Source organism: Zootoca vivipara, chromosome 7 (genome assembly GCF_963506605.1).
Source record: "Zootoca vivipara chromosome 7, rZooViv1.1, whole genome shotgun sequence".
In the NCBI taxonomy this organism is placed as follows: Eukaryota; Metazoa; Chordata; class Lepidosauria; order Squamata; family Lacertidae; genus Zootoca; species Zootoca vivipara.
In genome coordinates this window covers 51,967,878-51,989,882 of record NC_083282.1, presented here as the reverse complement: position 1 = coordinate 51,989,882, position 22,005 = coordinate 51,967,878, and the positions used below count along the sequence as shown (strand labels likewise).

Sequence of the window (22,005 nt, the reverse complement as noted above, 5' to 3'; positions counted from 1 at the left end):
TTGCTCCACCCGCTTCACAATTTTGCTCTGGTTGGTGAATCTCAAATTATAGTAAACAAAAAGCAAAGCAGACCCCACAAATCCGCTCATGCTGCCCTAAGCAACTGTACTGCCTTAACCAATTAACAGAGCAATGTCAGCTTGCATACACAGTTCTGCTCACCAAGCTTTTAATGGTGCAAGTTGCCAACTCCCAACTGGATTTCAAATTCTGCAAGTATGGCAGGAATTCTCTAGGAAAAAGTGAAGGCTACACTGCTGAGAACACACTTCCAACACTTACAAAAAGCAAACATTACTCATTTTAAAGCAGGTCACATGCTATTTTCATGAAGCAATTATCCATAACAAAAGGGTGTATAGTTGCCCACAATTGCTAGCTCAGCAGCCCTGGTGACTCCCTATGTCCACATAAAAATGCATAGGTCGTAGCATAGCAATCTGCTTCTTTCCCAACCAGAAGCTGTTAATGAAGTCAAAAAAACACAACCCCAAACAAGAGATCAGTGGTCTTTCATGTTTCAAGTAGTGTTAGGATTGCAGACAAATTGTCCATGAAGGTTCCCTTTAGGTTACAGAAGCAAATTGCTGATAACAAGAAGAATCAGGCTTAATATTTTACAGAATGCTGTTTTTAAATAGTTTTCCATTTCATAGTTTATTTTAATTGTATAGTATCTACTTGTCAGCCACCTTGCAAGGCTTTTTGCCCTGGAAGGCAGGAGATATAACAGAAAATAAATAAATAATAGTAAGTTTCTACTTCTTGGGAAATTTGATTTTATTGAAACCAAATAGTTTCACAGAGTGCTGTAATACTATCTGTTTTTCAAAAAGATTAAATAACACATTCATTTACAAATAGCATGCATTCTTCTGCAGCATCAAACTTTTTTTGAGTGTACCATTTGCAGAAAGCTTTTTTATTATTAAACTAAAATCTCATATCTGCTTTATGAGTTTAAGGAACTTCTGGCTGTTTTTCTATTCTATACAGCATGAGTGGTCACTGTGCTCAGGAACCATTTGCATCTCTCAGACGCAAACTGTTCAGAAGCACAACTCCCCAGCAGTGCTATCTCAAGGGTTTCTGCTGCTAGAAGACTTGCTGCATCATACCATCCCAACCAAAAACAAAGGTAGGAACACATACCGAAGGAAACCTCCAAGGCAGCAGATCACCAGGAAGCATGGGGGAGGGTAGCTAGGAACACTGAGGTGGAGAGAGCAACCGTGTGGTGTGTGTGTGTGTGTGTGATCCAATAGCAGGGAGGGTGAGAGGAGACCATATGCAGAGGCAGGGAAGGTGGGAGAAAGGCAGTAGTGGCAGCATCATGAATTGTGCCTCAACCTTATGAGCAATCTGGTTTATGATTATTTGTCCTACTGCACCATGTACGTACATGGGATGAACAACACACAATGTGTCTAACAAGTATCAAAGTTTTATTCCAATAATGAACAAGGACATGTGTCTGATAAATGTTACAAACCTCCAGTCCAGTCTTCTGTTTCTCCCCTCCCTCCTTCACCCATTTAAGTTTGGAAACTGAAAAACCAGGCGGTTTGTTGCGGCTTGGGACAATGGAACGCCCAGGGCTTTCGTTCACAGATGGGTGTACACAAAACACAGGCAGAATGGACAGTCCACTCCCACTTTATCTGTCTGGACGAGCCATTCCTGGTCTGGTTGGCACCATCATAGGTCTGGATGGAGGTCTCATCATAGGTGGCCCTGGCATCATTGGCATATGTCCTCCCATGGGCGGCCTCATTCCTGGAGCTACAGCAAAGTAAATTTAAAGCATAAGAAATGTACTAACCAATTTCTAGTCAAAGACACCACAATGTCTATTAAAAGTGTCCTGAAAAGACCACCTAGATTTCTAGGAAGAAGCTTCCACATTTTCAGTATGGAAAGAGAAAACTTTCCTAGACTAGATTGTTCTTCCATTTACACAGGAGGTGTTTCAGATGACTTTCTTCCATTCTGTTTGCCAATCCCCCATGCCATTCCCAAAGGCCTCCCATCTCACAGGATGGTACAGGAAGTGGTACAGGAAAGTCCTGCTCCATGAAATAAAGTTTCCTGGAAGGAAACTTAATATCCACTTCCATTGTTTTACCTGACTATGATTGTGCTATGATAGTACATACTTCAAAAACATGTTCTAGATTAGATAGCTTCCAAATGCCGATAGTGCCCCCAAACACTGATAATGCCTTCAAAGCTCCAGAATTGGGCAAGAGTTTACACAACATACTTACACAACCAGGTCTTTCAAGGTATCACACATTGCTGTTTTGTACCACATAATATACCGTGTTTCTCATATTTTAAGGCATCCCCAAAAAATAAGCCATGACAGGATTTCAAAGGGTTGGTGAAAAATAAGACATACCCCGAAAATAAGCACTATCGAAAAGCCCCGACCGAGAGGCAAAGGCGCGGGACCCAGCAGGAGCTCCCTGCCTGCTTCCCCGAGCCGTAGCGCATTGGGGGACAGAGCCGAAGATAGGCGGGCGCTCCTTGCTGGGCTTGACAAGCCCGGGAAACAGCGCCCGCCGATCTTCGGACCTGTGCTGTGTGACGGAAGGGGGTGGGGGGGGGGAAGCGGAGATCGTTCTCTGCTCTCCCCCCACCCCCGCCTGTCACCGAAGATCGGCGGGCGCTGTTTGCTGGGCTTGACAAGCCCGGCAAACAGCGCCGCCGATCTTCGGCCCTGTGCTGTGTGACAGGCGGGGTGGGGGGGAAGCGGAGATCGTGCTCCGCTCTCCCCCCACCTCCGCCTGTCACCGAAGATCGGCGGGCGCTGTTTGCCGGGCTTGACAAGCCCGGCAAACAGCGCCCGCCGATCTTCAGCCCTGTGCTGTGTGACAGGCGGGGTGGGGGGAAGCGAAGATCGTGCTCCGCTCTCCCCCCACCCCCGCCTGTCACCGAAGATCGGCGGGCGCTGTTTGCTGGGCTTGACAAGCCCGGCAAACAGCGCCCGCCGATCTTCAGCCCTGTGCTGTGTGACAGGCGGGGGTGGGGGGGAAGCGGAGATCTCCGCTCTCCCCCCACCCCCGCCTGTCACCGAAGATCGGCGGGCGCTGTTTGCTGGGCTTGACAAGCCCGGCAAACAGCGCCCGCCGATCTTCAGCCCTGTGCTGTGTGACAGGCGGGGGTGGGGGGGAAGCGGAGATCTCCGCTCTCCCCCCACCCCCGCCTGTCACCGAAGATCGGCGGGCGCTGTTTGCTGGGCTTGACAAGCCCGGCAAACAGCGCCCGCCGATCTTCGGCCCTGTGCTGTGTGATGGGCGGGGGTGGGGGGGAAGCAGAGATCGTGCTCCGCTCTCCCCCCAACCCCGCCTGTCACCGAAGATCGGCGGGCGCTGTTTGCTGGGCTTGACAAGCCCGGCAAACAGCGCCCGCCGATCTTCAGCCCTGTGCTGTGTGACAGGCGGGGGTGGGGGGAAGCGAAGATCGTGCTCCGCTCTCCCCCCACCCCCGCCTGTCACCGAAGATCGGCGGGCGCTGTTTGCTGGGCTTGACAAGCCCGGCAAACAGCGCCCGCCGATCTTCAGCCCTGTGCTGTGTGACAGGCGGGGGTGGGGGGGAAGCGGAGATCTCCGCTCTCCCCCCACCCCCGCCTGTCACCGAAGATCGGCGGGCGCTGTTTGCTGGGCTTGACAAGCCCGGCAAACAGCGCCCGCCGATCTTCGGCCCTGTGCTGTGTGATGGGCGGGGGTGGGGGGGAAGCAGAGATCGTGCTCCGCTCTCCCCCCAACCCCGCCTGTCACCGAAGATCGGCGGGCGCTGTTTGCTGGGCTTGACAAGCCCGGCAAACAGCGCCCTCCGATCTTCAGCCCTGTGCTGTGTGACAGGCGGGGGTGGGGGGAAGCGGAGATCGTGCTCCGCTCTCCCCCCACCCCCGCCTGTCAACGAAGATCGGCGGGCGCTGTTTGCTGGGCTTGACAAGCCCGGCAAACAGCGCCCGCCGATCTTCAGCCCTGTGCTGTGTGACAGGCGGGGGTGGGGGGGAAGCGGAGATCGTGCTCCGCTCTCCCCCCCACCCCCGCCTGTCACCGAAGATCGGCGGGCGCTCCTTGCTGGGCTTGACAAGCCCGGCAAACAGCGCCCTCCGATCTTCAGACCTGTGCTGTGTGACGGGCGGGGGGGGGGGGAAGCGGAGATCGTTCTCCGCTCTCCCCCCACCCCCGCCTGTCACCGAAGATTGGCGGGCGCTGTTTGCTGGGCTTGACAAGCCCGGCAAACAGCGCCCGCCGATCTTCGGCCCTGTGCTGTGTGACAGGCGGGGGTGGGGGGGAAGCGGAGATCGTGCTCCGCTCTCCCCCCACCCCCGCCTGTCACCGAAGATCGGCGGGCGCTGTTTGCTGGGCTTGACAAGCCCGGCAAACAGCGCCCGCCGATCTTCGGCCCTGTGCTGTGTGACGGGCGGGGTGGGGGGAAAAGCGGAGATCGTTCTCCGCTCTCCCCCCACCCCCGCCTGTCACCGAAGATCGGCGGGCGCTGTATGCTGGTCTTGACAAGCCCGGCAAACAGCGCCCGCCGATCTTCGGCCCTGTGCTGTGTGACAGGCGGGGGTGGGGGGGAAGCGGAGATCGTTCTCTGCTCTCCCCCCACCCCCGCCTGTCACCGAAGATCGGCGGGCGCTCCTTGCTGGGCTTGACAAGCCCGGCAAACAGCGCCCGCGTGCACTTTATTAAAAAATAAGACATCCCTTGAAAATAAGCCATGTCGTGTTTTTTTGAGGAAAAAAATTAATATAAGACATGTCTTATAATATGAGAAACACGGTATTTGGTATTTCATACAGAAGACATTTAGGAGACTCACTTAACACAGGCTAAATTATTTGGGCGTACTAAATGGTCACATGGTAAAGAGCATGCCCAACACTTTGCTTACTGCTAAGATTGCTTCCTATTTTCCACACTTTGAATGGTGGCAAAGGATATGAGTAATTTTGTTCCAGCACTGCTTTGGTGAACAATTGCCTGTTTTATATATGTTGTGGTCAAACCATGATTTGGGGATTGAGAGCAGCTCCCTCCCTTGTTTGCTTAACCATGGTATGATGTGACATCTGAATCAGGCAAACAATGGTTAATGCTAACTAGGACAACTTCTGAATCACAGTTTGCAAACCCACTTCAAGCCATGGATTGAAGGCAATTTTTAGTTTGCTAAATGTGGACTTCCCAGCATGCTATGGTATAAGAAAATCAGGAAAGGAAAATGGAATCTGAAAGAGAGTGGAGAAGAGTCTGAGCTTGAAGAGTATTCATCATGGCTTAACCATAATTTTCCTAGTGGGAAGGTTGGGAATTTTGGGTGACACTGAAAAATCTTTCTTTTGGAATCAGTGAAATGCTTTTTAAGATAAGGTTTTATTCACCCCAGATGTATAGTATGATCTTTTAAATGCATAACAGCCTATGCAACAGCACTACAGAATAATTCCTGGCACCTTTGATCACGCCAAATTGCACAATGAAACAAAACCAACAAACATTAGAATTTAACAAACTTGTGATCTAACTGTACCACTGAGGGTTAGGGAGGTGGAGGAATATGGGGTGTCTCTTCTCCATTATTATTTTCTTTTCTTATTTTTTTCATTTTTAGTTTTGTAAAATTATATAAAAAGCCAATGAAAATAATATAAAATATTTTAATAAATCATAACAAGATTAAATATGCTAAAGTATAAATGTATTTTAAAAGTAAATAGAAATAAAAATGTGACAGAAATAAGTTTAAGAATCATATAGAGAAACATCTCAGCTACCACCTTAATCAGTAAATATCAATATATATTTTTCAGATCTGTATCTATACATAGAAATATGAGATCTTAAGGATGGAAGCTCCCAAAAGTCCTATGAAACAGGCAGGACCAAATTTTAAATGAATGGTGATTATAATCCGGCAAGAGGTTTATCACAAGGGGAGAAAACTGGGTTAACTCAGACACTAGAGAGATGGGAGAACTTCCTGGACAAAGAAGGTTTTAGGGAAACTTACAACATATGGGAGCTCAAGCTCTAGTTAAGAACCTATGCACATGCACATACACATATATCTTCAGAATATAAGGAATTAAAGCAAAAAGACAAATATTTATGTAATCCAGAACTTACCAGGGCCGACTGGCATCATTCCCGGGGGTGGTGGGCCCATCATTGGCATCATTGGAGGGCCACCCATGTGGGGCGCTGGCATCATACCAGGCCGTGGAGGACCCGCTCAAGTATGAAAACAATGGACAAATGTCAAATTTGCACATCAACCTGACATCTCAGAAACACTTGAGGTTTTTGAAGATTGCCAACAATCTTTTCCCACCCCAACTGTCTGCTAGTTCTTCACCATAAGAAGTTAGGAGCATAGCTGCCAAGTTTTCCCTTTTCTCACGAGGAAGCCTATTCAGCATAAGGGAAAATCCCTGTAAAAAAGGGATAACTTGGCAGCTATGGTTAGGAGTTGGTGAAATATCTTATCTATTCACCATCACAACCAGTTGTTGTAATGGTGAATAGATAATATTGTAATGAACATCAGCTGTTCATCATCCATAGCTCTTCTTCTTCGGCAATCACTCATAGCCGATTAAGATTGCAATGTTATTCGTAATTAATAAATGGCTGCTATTTTATTTAAAGTACCGTGGTACCTCTGGTTGCGGACGGGATCCATTCTGGAGCTCTGGTTGGATCCCAAGGTTTCCGCAACTAGGGGGGGGGGACTGCTTCTGCGCATGCGGCAAAACCCTGGAAATATACTTCCGGATTTGCTGCTAACGTATCCCCAAGTTTATGTAAGCGGAGGGATACGTAAGCGGAGGTATGACTGTACTACCCAAATAACCACCTAAAGTTTTCCCTGTAACACATACCAAAGTATTGCCATACTAGCCAGAGATAAAACATCAATATTCATACTTACGGATATTAGGTGGTGGTGGTATCATAGCTCCTCCGGGAGGTGGCGCAGAGAATGGAGTAGGTGGAATTTTGCCTTGCTGAAATGCAGCCGCTACATTAATGCAAATAAAAGCCAAACATAATTAGTTACTGAAGTTTTCCTATACATTTCTGATTCTTTTTAGGGACCAAATGCATACTTTCTATGTGGAACTGCCTGAAGTCCTTTCAAAAGTTTCTAAACTAGGTTCTAAACTAGGGCTACATTCCTGTCACCACTTACCGAAGGGTAAGACCCACAGAACTCAATATGACTTACATCTGAGTAAATGTGCATAGGATTGCTCCATAAAATGTCCACATTTATTTATTTAAAGTTGAAAACGTTTCTAAACCACCAAGATTTAGAAAAAGTATCAGTGGTGAAGACCATGAAACTAACAAATAAAAATAATCCTCAACCTTGGCCCTCCAGGTGTTTATGGACTACATCTCCCATGATCCCTAGCTAGCAGGACCAGTGGTCAGGGATGATGGGAATTGTAGTCTCAAAAACATCTGGAGGGCTGAGGTTGAGGAAGCCTGGATAAGAGCATATGGCACTACTAAGAGTGTCCCTTAGAAATGTTTGTCAATGTGCTGTACAAAGATACTTAAAGGAACCATTTCCCCAAAATCTTAAGAGAAACATCACCAGATATGGTCCCCTCAGCTCAACAAGAAAACAACTGAATAATAGGTTATAATTTTTTGTTGTTGTTAAGGGCTTGATTGTGGTAATGTAGGACACAAATTCCACAATTCTTCAACAGGGAATTCTTATAAAAGTCTGCATTCATTATTACATGACATGGCCTTTAAGTCCAGCAGTTCTGCAACTTTCCAATAAAGGAGCTGAAGGAAGCAGAGTTTCAACTGCAAACATGTTGTGGAAAAAGGATTGAACTAATTCTCTAGGTAAATGTAAACTTCAATCAAATAAACAAATAAGTGAAACATCCATTGCATTGATATGACTTACTTGTTTTGTCAATCAGGCTCTGTGCTTGTTCTTCCATCCATTTTTGATAGTAGTCTTTCACATTTTCTTTATGTTTCCTACCACTGCAATGGGTTTTCCTCACAGATGGCTGCAAGACATAAAACTTTTGCTCTCGAAGCACCAAACATACCCACGTGTCTAAAATATTGATAAATTTCACCTAACTTTTCCTGTACCAATATAGGAAGAGAACCTTTACATATAGTCTCCAATACAGTAATCATTTTATCTCAAACTAGTAAACTACCGAATAGACCTGAGAATGTAGTGAGTTTGCTCACTGAACCATCACCTTTCAGTATTTTGTGATGACATAAAGTAAAATTGGCATTTCTCTTTAGAAAGAAAATTGTCAGGATAACAGGTAATGGTAAAGGACCCCTGGATGGTTAAGTCCTGTCAAAGGCGACTATGGGGTTGCAGCGCTCATCTTGCTTTCAGGCCAAGGGAATCAGTGCTTGTCCACAGACAACTTTCCAGGTCATGTGGTGAGCATGACTAAACTGCTTCTGGCGCAACGGAACACTGTGACGGAAACCAGAGTGCACGGAAACGCCATTTACCTTCCTGCTGCAGCGGTACCTATTTATCTACTTGCACGGGGATGCTTTCGAACTGCTAGGTTGGCAGAAGCTGGGACACAGCAATGGGAGCTCACCCCATTGCACTGATTCGAACCGCCAACCTTCTGATCAGCAAGCCCAAAAGGCTCAGTGGTTTAGACCACAGCGCTACCTGCTTTTACCTACCTCAGGATAACAATGAACAGCCAGCATAGTGATTTTATTAAGGTCATGGTTGGTCACTAAATATTTACCCAAGCAACCATCCTGCAGCCAACCAATAGCCTTCAGTTCACAACCATGATCCTGAGCTCATGCATATTTAACTTCTACTCTAACCAGTCTCATTCATTTAATAATTAATAATGTATATAAATTATAATGAAATTTATCATGTATATAAATATTTGCAGCATGGAACAGAAAACTATTCAAATTCACCACCCAATTTCACATTGAGGCAGTTTTCAGAATGACATTATGTCTATCTATATCTAGATGCCAGTGATAGGCTTGCATATTAGACTTTATTTAGGAAATGTATTCAAAAGTAATACTTTCCTCTGAAGAACTGTTTTAACTTTTATACTGTAACATTGTGAAATGTCCTACTTACAGAGTCATGGGTGAGGTAAGTATCACAGTAATCACAATAAAACCTGGAATGAGAGACAAATATGCACTGGAAGTAGGGTAATGACTGTTTGCTTCTTAACATATGAAAGTTATCAAAAGTTTAATATGCTTTTTAGTTAGACTAGAAATTTAGTTCTGTTGTTTTTACAAGAAGAAGCTATTTCACTATATTTTCCTCAGAAAAACATTCACCTGTTTTATACAATTGCATCATTCAGATTTACTTATATTTACCTATATGCAAAGATAGGTTCTATCTAGTCACTCTGATTGATACTAATATGAATCCCTTCTTAAAGACAAGGACTGAGAAAAGAAATCATTGTGTTATATGCAGTGCTCTTTGGGTGAATTCCACTTGCAATCAGGGCTGCCACCCTCTCTTCCCCCCTACAGCCCTCCATGCACCCTCAAAATCTGCTCCAGAGGCTTGGAGGACCAGATTTTGGATGTGTGCTAGGGTAGCAGAGGCTGTCCCCTTGTAAAAGCAAAAGTGTGTGTGTGTTATTTGAATTCACGAATATTTGTGAGGATGCCAGACCAAGCATTAAGAGCCACAATTCTCTTTAGTGAAGCTATTATGATGCCCAATTAAAAGAATTACATGTGTACAAACCGGAACCAGCACAGAGAACGTACACAAACAATATACGTAAATATATGGGACAAGCCACCTGTCCGTCCGTCCCCCCTTCCACAGAACATTGTTCTACTCAGTCTGCATGCACATTTCACCCTTCCAGTTCCCACCAGAGCTTTTCATACGAAGGCTCTCCAGTTTACTCACTTCGGCATGTTGCTCGCTAGCGATGCGCTACCAGCCGCGCAAATGTCTAAAGGAAATGGCGCAATCATTATGCGACAACCGTCTCGGTTTTTTTCTTAACCATAGAGATTTAAAAAATCGGACTTCCGGCAAAAAATAAAAAGCGCCCTTGTATTGAGTCTCTATGGTCAATGCAGAACAGAGACGCTCTGAGCCTTAGGCATTTCTATGGTAAACCCCCCCCCCCTATATTCCTTGCATTGGAAATTAGAGAGCAAAACCATATAAATTTCAGGCCGGAAGTGGTAATAACCGGTTATTACTGTGATCATCGTTACCTTTGTGAATGGTGTCGTACAAAACACGGGAGATAGACCTGAAGGGCTTACAATCTGCAAATCAACAGAGAGGAAGGAAAGGAAAATGGAAGTAGGGTAAAGAGGGTTAGATCTTCTGTCAGTTGCGTATTTAGGTTAGTTGTTGTATGAGGTGGGGTTGTGTCAAACGGATTAATCGAAAAGGTTGTTATGTTTTTAACAACTGGAAAAGTCTATAACTTTCAGATTTTACATCTATATGATGACTCATTCCCCTCCCTTCATCTGTGTTAAGTAGAAATTAATGACAAATTAGAAAATCTAATTTTCACCTTTGATAATATTAAGACTGCATCTTTTTTGTATTCCTGTTTTTGACCTATCAATGAACCTGTGTATATGGATGGAGACAGACCTGGCTAACAAGAATCTTTTGCATTTTCAGAGATGGGGAATTAATAGCCATGGTTAAGGGACGCGGGTGGCGCTGTGGGTTAAAGCACAGAGCCTAGGGCTTGCCAATCAGAAGGTCGGCGGTTCGAATCCCCGCGACGGGGTGAGCTCCCGTTGCTCGGTCCCAGCTCCTGCCAGCCTAGCAGTTTGAAAGCATGATGTGCAAGTAGATAAATAGGTACCGCTCCGGCGGGAAGGTAAACAGTGTTTCCATGTGCTGCTCTGGTTCGCCAGAAGCGGCTTAGTCATGCTGGCCACATGATCCGGAAGCTGTACACCGGCTCCCTCGGCCAGTAAAGCGAGATGAGCGCTGCAACCGCAGAGTCGTCCACGACTGGACCTAATAGTCAGGGGTCCCTTTACCTTTACCTAGGCTTGCTGCTTCCCAGTAAACCTTGGTGCAAGCATCCGGTTGCAACACTCAGAGCTTTTCTTTTTTAAGCCAGAAATCACTGTAAATAGTTTATAGGAAAGCTAGGGATTGATAACTCTGGATTCAGCAACATTGTGTGATAGTACTTCCTGTTCAGTATCGTTTTAGACTTTAGGTGAGGGAGTAATACAGGCAACCCTCTCCTCAGTTTACATGGGTTATGTTCTGGGTCATAACACGTGTCAGTGGAGCACACGTAAGTCTGTCTCCATTCCAACCCTGCCCTCTTCTGGTGCCAAACACAGTGTGTGCATGCATGCAGTCGCACGTGCATCAAACATGCACAAATTAAGAGTTGCCTGTATTTTAAAATTCTTCATATAGAATATTCTCATTGCATGCAGAAAACTAGAATTCAACAGGACTTATGGGGAGGAAATTGCTGGTACCTGCAGATTGAAATGGTACGGTTCATAAAGGATGCTATCGTGATTTTGCTGACAATGTGTCTGGTAATACTAGAGACCTTCAAAGTAGTTTTTTAATTCACCATGAGGACAGTGGGGTCATTGGGCAAGGCAGCAAAATGGGTAGACTTACTCTAACATTCATCCCTAACCTAACACATGATAAGAGATATAGGTCCAACAAAGTTCCAGCTGTCTTGGGAAAGGCATTCAGCAGTCTTCTGCATGCTACCGTAATGATATTTAGAGACCTTAAATTGAAGCAATCCCCATTCGTGCAACTTACTTAATATAAAGTATACACGACAGAATTCAAAACCCATGATCCAGAAAGAAAAACTGTCAGATTCTTAGAATATTCCATCCATTACTTGTGACCAGTGTCATCCTTTCTTTCTCCATGTTGATGTATAGCACAATTGGTCTGTTCTTCCTTTAACAGACTACCCTGATTTCATCTTAAATTTGTGTTTCAATACTCACTGTAAAAATATTGAAAAACAAAACACTGGTGTCAATATTACATATCAGCTTTTGAACCATCTGTGTTTCAAACAGTACAGTTCTTCCAGCTTCCTACCTACTTTAAGTCAAGGCTAACCTGATTATAGGGCAGGTTGGAGGCCTCATAATGGGTGGTGGATTCAAGCAGAATTTTGGACAAAATATGTGACCCGACCATAGTTCTCAGGCTTCCAGCAGCAGCAGTTGGGAAAGCGGCTCGAAAATGTAACCAGGCATACATATTGTGCCCAGGCCCCTGAAACATCTCGTACTCCACATCTTCAAGGAGTGAAAATATTAAAACTAGACATGATTTGAATCTAATCCTGCCTAAGGTTCTTTCCCCCACATAATAGATAAAACCTCCAAAGAGATTGACTACTACAATTGACTTGATTATCAAATGCTTCCTTTTTATGCTGGATGGTGTATGATTGGCACTGTCATTCTAAACACTTGGGACACAATCCCAAGGACAGTTAGCTTTAAATAGTAATAGAATGAATGCATATTATTAAAAATAATACACCTACTTTTTAGATCTAAAGAATTAGTTGAAATAAATTACCATTTATTAGTGGCCATTTAACTTATTTTTGTCATTGGCTATATAACAATTTAGATATATGAGTCAGGTGAATTAATTTTCTATAATTGCATGACAAAGATTTTGTCAAATGATTACTTGTATTTAATTTGAGAACTTCCGCAGTTACCCAGCACAATGAAATGCACAGATATGTTGTGTATATTTAATGTTTTCATAGCTGCATACCTCTTTTATGTTTTTTTCCCTTTGAACATACCTACAACTATGTTGTGAAATGCAGTGAACTGCATTTGCATCAGTGTTTCTTTTTGAAACTGAAAATGCTAAAATGCTTTGTCTCTATCAGATCTGTAAAAACCGGCCCTTCTGGCAAAACCAGATTAGCAAATTTAAACTGGCTTGCCTAGTTTAAACAACCAAGGCTGCAGTTTTAGGCTGTAATCCTAACCAGATCTACTCAGAAGTAAATCCTATTGGAGTCAATGGGGGCTTTCTACCAAGTCAGTGGGTTTAAGATTGCAGTCTTACCTAGGGGCAAGCAAGCTCCATTGAATTCAGTGTGACTTCTGAGTAGACATGGTTAGGATTGTAGCTTTAGGCTATGAACCTACACACATTTACCAAGGAGTAAACCACAGAGCCTAGGGCTTGCCGATCAGAAGGTCGGCGATTCAAATCCCCATGATGGGGTGAGCGTTGTTCGTTCCCAGCTCCTGCCCACCTAGCAGTTCGAAAGCATGTCAAAGTTCAAGTAGATAAATAGGTACCGCTACGGTGGGAGGGTAAACGGTGTTTCCGTGTGCCACTCTGGTTCACCAGAAGCAGCTTAGTCATGCTGACATCATGACCTGGAAGCTATCTGCGGACAAACACCAGCTCCCACGGCCTATAGAGTGAGATGAACGCCGCAACCTGAGTTGTCCGCAACTGGACCTAACGGTCAAGGGTACCTTTAAACCCTATTGAATTTAGTGTGGCTTACTTCTGTGTAGACATGTACGTCTATGTTACATGGTATTGGATGTGTGAAGGCTTACTAAACTCAGCGAGACTTATTTATGAATATACCGTACATGCCTAGCAGTTGCACATGTTTCTTAAAAGTATCACGATCAGCTTTCACTTGTTTTTATTTTCTCGTCACTTTTAAATTTTATTTTAGCTTTCAATGCCAAACTGGATACCAGTGTCAGAAATCTCATTTAAAAAACAACATCCAAAACACCCTGTGTTTATTGAGAGTATTTTAGTTAGGGTATACAACGTAGTTAACACTAAGGGTTAAATCCCCTCCGTATTACAAGAGAAAGCAAAGGGCAGCAGCCTAACAGAAATGCCGCTTCTACAAAGGATACAATCTGATGCACACTTATTTGGAAGCAAGGAGCCCCGCTGGGCTCAATGGCACATACTTTCGAGTAAACACGCGTAGGATCGGGTTATACAAGCCTCGCTGCTCAAATTTACCAATAATAAAAAAGCCCCTTAAGCGCAGCTTATCTGCATCCAGAAACCTCCGCCCCTTCCGCCCCCCACCCTTTACTGCATTGGGCTGTTTTGTGTTTTGGTACCCTCTGCTATGATGTCATCACGTCTGTGAGGTCACGGCGCGTGGTGACGCGAGCAACGTCGGCGTGCCCTGCGTGCTACTCGCTCGCTTGCTTTTCTCGTTCGTTCCCCCTCCCCCCCATGCAGCTCTGAGGAGGCGGTAGTGGCGGCTCGCGGGCAGCCCGGGGCCTAGTGGAAGGGGCCGGGCTGGCGCGGGCAGAGGGGCTCCCGTCGCCATGGAGGGGATGGAAGTGGACCTGGACGCCGAGTTGATGCAGAAGTTCAGCTGCCTGGGAACCACCGACAAGGACGTGCTCATTGGCGAGTTCCAGCGACTTCTCGGCTTTCAGCTCAGCCCCGCCGGCTGCGCCTTCTTCCTGGACATGACGAACTGGTACAGCCCTGAGGGGAAGCAGGGCAGCGCACGGGGAGGCGGGTGGGTAAGGTGGGCCGCGGCTGGGAGGGCGCGTGGGTTGACCGGGCGTCTTGGCCGTGTCTTCTCGGTAGGGCTGAGCACAGGAGGCCCTGGCGGGGCTGACTGCCAGGCCCAGCTCGCTCTCCCAGTCCTGGGGAAGTTGCCCCGCCAAGGAAGTCCGGGCGAGGGCTGCATCCCGAACGCGCTGGCGGCGGGGGAGCAGCGTCGCGTCTCCCCTCTCTAAGGTGGACCAGCTCCGTCCAATGTAAACAACCTCAATGTGACGCGTCTTCACTCGCGGAGCATGTCATACAAGTGCCGCCAAAATATAAAGGAGCAGTAGTCTCTTCTCCCCCCCCCCCGGCCGTCTGTAAAGGCATTTGGATGAGGCCCTCTTTGGTCAGGAGTAGGCGTCATCTTGGGTCCAAATCCGTGGGTCTTGTTGTTCTCCTTAAAGGCTTCGTGCTTCGTGACAGGTTCTGTCATGTTATGGTTTCGTTTCTAATTGTCTCTCTCTATATTCAGCATTGCAAAAGGGGTCTGTTAGTTAGAGTGAAAGCCAGAGTGCAAGTTCACAGGCCAGATGTTTTCTTCTTAGCTGGAATACAGTTCATTTAATCCCAGTGGCTGGATTGCATAGTGGGAATGTGGATTATTAGCTTTTACAGGTTCAGAGTTTGGGAAAACATATTCTCTTGGGATTGTTTACTAGTTTCTTCTGCCAGGCTTATACAGAGATACTACTGTAATTAAAAGTTGACAGTGTCTGAAATCTGTGGTCAGCTGTCATGGATTTATGTATAATAAGATATTGATTTGTTCTCCTTTTGAGTGTTTTACTTCACAGCTACCCTGTGAGGTTGACTAGTCATGTTATTATTATTTTTCTGTTGGGGATTTCAAGCTCACGGGCTGTGCAGTGAGTTCATGATAGAAGCAAGGCTTGGATTTCTAGATCTAATCCCAGTTCTCTATCAGTAGGATCACACTCTAAACATTGGAGGTCAAATAATTTATGGGCAATTGTGGACCATGGGTTGGGCCAATCACATCTGTATGGGCCACAGTTGAAAAGTCTGGAATCATACGAATCACAACTTTAATTACAACTTCCTAAAGAATGTTGAATTCTCAGGTTTGTAAACTAAAGGTTCTAAAAAGCCATGCCTACAGCATGTGAGAATGTGGTGGAGAGGTGTGGTGTTGGAGCATGTTTTCAGTGGCTAGCTCTTCCTGTATCTTCCTCATACTTTCCCTTCTATCACTCTACTACATGCATAAACTTCCTCAATCCCTTCACCCACCAACTTTGCTTTACAAAAATGCCACTCTATTAAAAATATTATAATTGGAACTAAATACAAAAATGTGTGTACACATATAAAGTAACTTTGAGCATGGGGGTATCCAACACCTTGATAGCAAATTGAAGCTCAAACAGCTGAACAAGGGAGCATGAAAAGTATATTCTTGCCACATTTCAACCATACATGGAAATCCAGTTGAAATTAATAAAGTAAACATGCTTAGGATTGGACTGATAAATAAGACACCAGTAACTGGTTTTCTGCCTGGTGTATCATTTCTTTATTTTATTTGTCAGGTATGTATTTTACACTTTTTCCAAGGATCTCAGCTTGGTGTGCATAAGCGTCTCATTTTATCCCAAGAAAAATAAGAGGTAGGTATGGTTATGCCTAGACTAGAACCTGGTCTCTGTAGATGAGAGAAGCTAGTGTCTGGAATATACAATTTCAAAATGTAGGTGGGGACTTGCATAATTGCATGCTTCACTGTAGGGGAAAAAATAATTCCTACAGAAAGCAAGTAAGTCAAGAAGAAACCTACGATGGCACTCTCTATCTTTACATCTACCTACCATAGTTCACTGTGTGAAAGGTTTTATTTTGGTGTGTAGCAACATTTTTACGGGAGCCCCCACTTGCTGTCTGATGTTGTGGCCCTTGGAAAAGGGTGTGCCCCAGCTGTAGAGTACAGGTATGCTAAAAATAATGGGTTTATTTCATTACACTTCCAGTTAAAAGATCCCTGGTATCAATATTCATAAAGATGCTCTCTTTGAGATACTAGAGATCTGCATCTAATCTGTGTCACCAGTCTTCTACTTAGGGCATGTAAAGCCATACTATAGGAGGAGATCAAATGTTTCTTTTTAAATTTTAAAATAACCAAAGTTCCATGTTATGTCTGAACTTTGGCTAGTTCAATATTTATGCAATGATTTGTGAACAATCTAGGATCATCAACCATGGTTTGACCTGTTGGAACTAACCATAATCTAAACTAACTACAGTTCCCAGAGTTTAAACACAACATAGGAGAGCATGCATGAAAGTATGCAAGACTGACATTTGTTGTAGCTTGTGCACATAATGCTAAATTCTGGTTTAGGACATGTTCTTCTATCCAAACTGGCCTTTATTGTTACATTATCCAGCTTGCTACAACTTTCAGTCTTCCCCACTCCTGGCCATGTTCCCATCTTTTGTCTGTTTACTACCGGTAGTAGGTAAGTAGTATTTTCATGCCAACAACTGCCAAATGCACCATCAAGAGTGGCTGTTTGGGGAGATGTTGAACGCTTCCTCTAGTAATAAGTGAAGTGGCCAGTCTTCGGCATAGTTCTCATAGTTATCTAGTGTTAAGTCTGAGAGCAGAATCTAATGTTGTATGAGCAGAGGGTTCTGCAACCTTTGGGAGCAGATCTTGAGGATGAATGGAGAGCTGTGAAGGGGAGGGAGAGGAAATATGAAATGTGTTTTCGCTGATCACATTTGGATAATGCTGGATACAACCTGAAGGGTGAGGTGGGGGACTGCCCACACCCAGAACTACTTATAAAACCAGATATGCAGCTGAATTCTGTAGGACTTCCATTGAACAGTGTTGGTGTGTGTTGTAATAGCATCAAATAAAAAAACACACACACATGTTTCTGACTGCCCATATCTGCCCGCCTGCCTGTTGGTTGAGAGAAAGATTAGGTCAGGAGTGGAAAACCTTGGATAGGGGGCGGGGTGGGGGCAAATGTGGCCTTCCAGTCCTCTCTGTCTGACAGTTGGGACCCGTCTTAGACTATTCCCGCTATTCAGGCTATGCCTCTCTCCAGCACTGTTCCATGCCCTCCTCAGGTTTTTTTGTCTGGCTGGAATGTGTTCGTGAACAATGATAATGTCTCTTGTTTTCCTGGATGGAGGGGTGTGTGTGTATATATATTTGTACCGTATTTGTGTATGTATAGAAACCTCTGACTTTTGTATGGCTGGAATATAGCCTACCAGACAGCAGTAAGAGTTGCTGCATAACACTTTGGCTCTGTCATTCCTTGTGGCTCTGTAATTCCTTGTGGCCCACTGAAGGCTCCCCAAAAGGGTTTGGGCTGAAAAGTTTCTTACTGCTGAGTTACGTGCTCCTCTCACTAGTTCAGTATCTGTAGCCATTGGCATATCAGTGTCCAGATTCCCATATCTGTCTTGGTAAAAGTGAGGAGGGATAGTCTTGTAAGGGTTGAAGGGTATACTCTGCTCTGCTTCTTCTAATTTGCTCCCCCCGCCCCATTTTGTGTCCCTACATTATATGTGGAGAATTCTGTCCTTGCATCCCTGTTAAAACTTGTGGAGTAGAATTTCTGGTAGGTGTCTTGTGTTCAGAGGCCTGTAGTAAGACTCCTGTAGGGAGTCTGAAAAAATAGGTGTTGTACAGGTGCCATTCGTCCTTTTCTGTTTGAGTCCGTTAACCTTGAGAACGTGTGTAGTTTACCCAAATGGCATCTTTTGAGCTTCAAAAGCAATTTTCCATATTTTTCTTTCTTATTTTTATGTACTGATGAGTTCCATAGGTTTGTAGCTGAATTTTCCCCAGGAATACTATTTGATGCATGAGCTGACTTTTCTTGCTGTATCATATGTATCTAGTGTTATGATGGGTTACTAGGTAAATATGGCCATACATGTATACATGGAACTACCGTAGTCATGATCTTATTCTCTAGCCTGGTTAGTCAGTGGGATACATCAGTATGTGCTATTTTCTGCTGCTCACAATTGTAACACTGATGCAAGAAGAAGGATAGACACTATGCAGGTAAACATTAAATTGGCACTCATCTAACCTGCTCTTTGTAAGTCTTTGTTCTCCCCCTTACTTTTGGCCCTCTAGTACCCGGTAGTGCCAGTATAGTTGAGTTGATGTACCTGTGTAACTGCAGTCCTCTTCCTGTGTTTTTAGTAGCTTGGGAGCTGCTACAGAATGGCACCTTTCACCACTGCTCAGTAATACAAAGAAAGAAAGAAAGAAAGAAAGAAAGAAAGAAAGAAAGAAAGAAAGAAAGAAAGAAAGAAAGAAAGAAAGAAAGAAAGAAAAACCAAGGGTACATGAGAGCTGCTTGCCATGGCTTCTTGCCTCACCACTATCATTCCTCCATACAATTGAAATAATGATGGAAGGGAAAGGAGATGTAGTATTGATTCCTTCTACATTACCCTGAACTTTGGCTATTGAATAATGTTCAAAGGAGTCATGCTGCAAAATCTTATTGCACCACTGTGGCTATATTTCCCAGGAGATGTGGCACAGAATCATGGGGTGGGCTTCTTATGTGAAACCACTGAAAGTAACAGTGAAATATCTTCTCTTGTTTTGACGTCTCTTCCATTCCTGTTAGCTGCACCAGAATGGCCTGCTGACGATCTACCTGCAAAAGACCTTAATTGCAGCCCTGTAATGTTTACAGTCTCTGAACAATACACTATATGATAGGACTGTGTTTAGATTAAAAATATTTTTTAAAGTACAGTACTGTACTGTTTTGTCCTTTGAGTTACATAATTTCACTTGCTCTGAAAATATATGACATTGCACTTTGTAGGATAACTCCCCCCCCCCAGCTTTACTGTAACTACCCTGTGATTCTTGGATGAAGGGTGGTATTGAAATTTAATAAATAATAATAATAACTTGTGGTCACTAATATGTCCACAGGAACAGTATTCCATTGCCTTGCAACAAAAGTGTTATTATTTGATACTGGATAGTACTTTACAAAGAGCCTGGTTGTTGTTTTAAAAAAGGTTACTCAGTCTGAATACTGTGTTAGATATTTGGGTGTATAGCAAAGATATTTTACTGCCAGTTCATCTATGAGAAGTTCTGCTGTATATTCAATGCTATGCTTAATATGCTGAGCATACATTCCATTCTTTTCTTCTCCACCAGGTGATATGTAATCTAGAAAGCCTGCTGACTTTGAAGACATATCTAGCACCTTAAGTTTAGATACTGTGATTAGTGAGCTGTCTTGAGCCAATTTAGCATTTAACATTTTCTAACTCCTTTACCGTTATGCTTCAACTTGTCTGAACATGTTCTAGTTCTACAATGGTGTAGAGTTGCCATCTGTCTGGTTTTAAACTGGTCTAATTGTAGGTTTCACCTCTTTTTTTCCTTGGGTGGTGATTGTTTTATTTTTAACTCATTCACAGTGGCCAGTAAAATTTGCATTTCTTTAAATGAATTGTATACATACACACATGAGTGGACTCTTTTGTTTTGAAGTTGAACAACCTCCCTGCAGTAAAGTTTACTGTAATTTAAAGATACTAGACTGTAGTGGTTTTTAAAAAGTGTATATTCTAAGCAAATACTGTACCTGCTTTTTAGAGACTGTGATAGAGTTGTGGCATGACTCTGGGATGAAACAGTTTATCCTGACACATTTCAATCTGGATTCAGACCTGGTTATGGGACTGATGGATGACCTGATAGATCACCGTGATGGATGACCTTTATCTTGGGAAGGGCAAGGAATATGTCCCTGTTATTCTTGTTTGATTTCTCAGTGGTTTTAGATGTTATTAAGCATGGCAACCTTCTGAGCCCACTTAGTGTGGTAAGTATTAGAGGCAGGATTGGATTAAAAGAATAGCGTTGGATGATTGTCTTTCAGTCACCTGGCAATGGTGCTGTAAGGTGGCATAGGATACTATCTTGTCTCCAAGGCTGTTTAATATTTATATGAAGCCATTGGAGATATGGAGTGAGGTGTCATTATTACACTGATACCCAGCTCTATTTCTCTGTAACATCTGAATCAGGGGAACTCATGGACATCCAGTGAGCCTGCATGTTGGAAAATTAAGATAAAGACAGTACTTCTTCACGCAGTGCATAACTGTGGAACTTGCTCCCACAGGAGGTGTTGTCCCTTCCAACTCTACAACTCTGTGATTCTTTGATCTAGTTGAGATTCCTGCATTGCAGGGGATTCGACTAGATGCCCCTCAGGATCCCTTCCAACTCTGCAACTCTCAGATTGTTTGTAAGTCCTGAACTGGTACCTAGACTCAGTGTGCTAGATGAGGGACAATAAACTGAATTTGGCAAGATGGAAGCACTGTGGGTGGGTGTTTCCTGAATCTGGATAATTGGTCAGTTGCCTGCTTTGGATAGGGTCATACTCCCCCTGAAAGATCAGATTCATGGTCTGGGTGTGCTTCTTGATCCATCTGCCACTATTGGAGTGTCTTCTATGACAGCTGTGTCTATTTCTGGACCAGGATAGCCTGACTGCTGTCATCCATGTGCTGGTAACTCCCAGGCTAGATTACTGCAATGTGCTCTATGTAGGGCTTCCCTTGAGGTTGGTCTGCAAGCTACAGCTGATGCAAAATGTGACTGCTCAACTGCTTACTGGGGCAGCATAACGCCAACATGTTGCCTCTGTTGAAAGAATCAGACTGGCTGCCAGTTAGCTACCGGGCTAAGTTCTTTGTGCTGCTTTATAAAGTCCTAGACAGCTAGGGATCATGATACCTGAAAGAGCATATCACTTGTTATATATCCAATAAATCACTGTACTTTGAAAGTCAGGGCTTCCTGCAGATACCATCTTATCAGGAAGTCTGTTCCATATAATGTAGTAATTTGGCTGTTCATGTGGTGGTCCCTATCCTTTGGAATTCTCCCCTTGAATGTGCTGTCTCTTTATTTTTTGGCACCTACTAAAGACCTTCCTCTTTCAACAAGCCTTTTAAACTGAGATCTTTCCCAGTCTGCATCTGTACTGAGATTGTTTTAAATATGTTTGTATTGGTTTATCACTTACTACTTGCAGCCCTATGCTCCTGTGGTAAGAAAGGCAGAACATAAAGTAAATAAATATACTTGGGGGGGCATTGGGTAAGAGGGATTGGTAAAAATCTGAAGCACTTCTGCTGGTCCTGAGCAGCTATTGAATACAACACATTGAGTGTTTGACATATGTGGTATTGATTACATCTAGGCTGCTAGCTAAACATATTTCTCACTGAAATCACTGTGACAAGTTAGTGATGACTTGAGTCCCATTGATTCAGTGGGGCATAAGTGCAACTAACTTACGGTAGTCTGGATCCAATCCAATGAACCTAATGTCTAGACTTGC

The 22,005-nt window shown here is 44.1% G+C and overlaps 2 protein-coding genes across 2 annotated transcripts in view; one reads left to right on the top strand and one right to left on the bottom strand.

Moving 5' to 3' along the window:
* Nucleotides 1-1,411: 1,411 nt before the first annotated feature.
* SNRPC (small nuclear ribonucleoprotein polypeptide C) lies at nt 1,412-10,045 on the bottom strand. The gene is made up of 6 exons (XM_035124176.2): nt 9,959-10,045; nt 9,152-9,194; nt 7,952-8,060; nt 6,953-7,042; nt 6,148-6,252; nt 1,412-1,783 (listed from the first exon to the last, which is right to left on the bottom strand). Exons 1-6 carry the CDS (start codon nt 10,024-10,026, stop codon nt 1,659-1,661), a joined length of 540 nt encoding a protein of 179 aa, XP_034980067.1. The 5' UTR covers nt 10,027-10,045; the 3' UTR covers nt 1,412-1,658.
* Nucleotides 10,046-14,263: 4,218 nt separating this feature from the next.
* The window catches only part of ILRUN (inflammation and lipid regulator with UBA-like and NBR1-like domains), a 29,584-nt gene continuing 21,842 nt past the window's right edge, over nt 14,264-22,005 (top strand). The window contains exon 1 of the mRNA XM_035122274.2: nt 14,264-14,543. Within this exon, the coding sequence (XP_034978165.1) occupies nt 14,386-14,543 (158 nt within the window). The 5' untranslated portion in view covers nt 14,264-14,385. The remainder of the gene's footprint in view (nt 14,544-22,005) is intronic.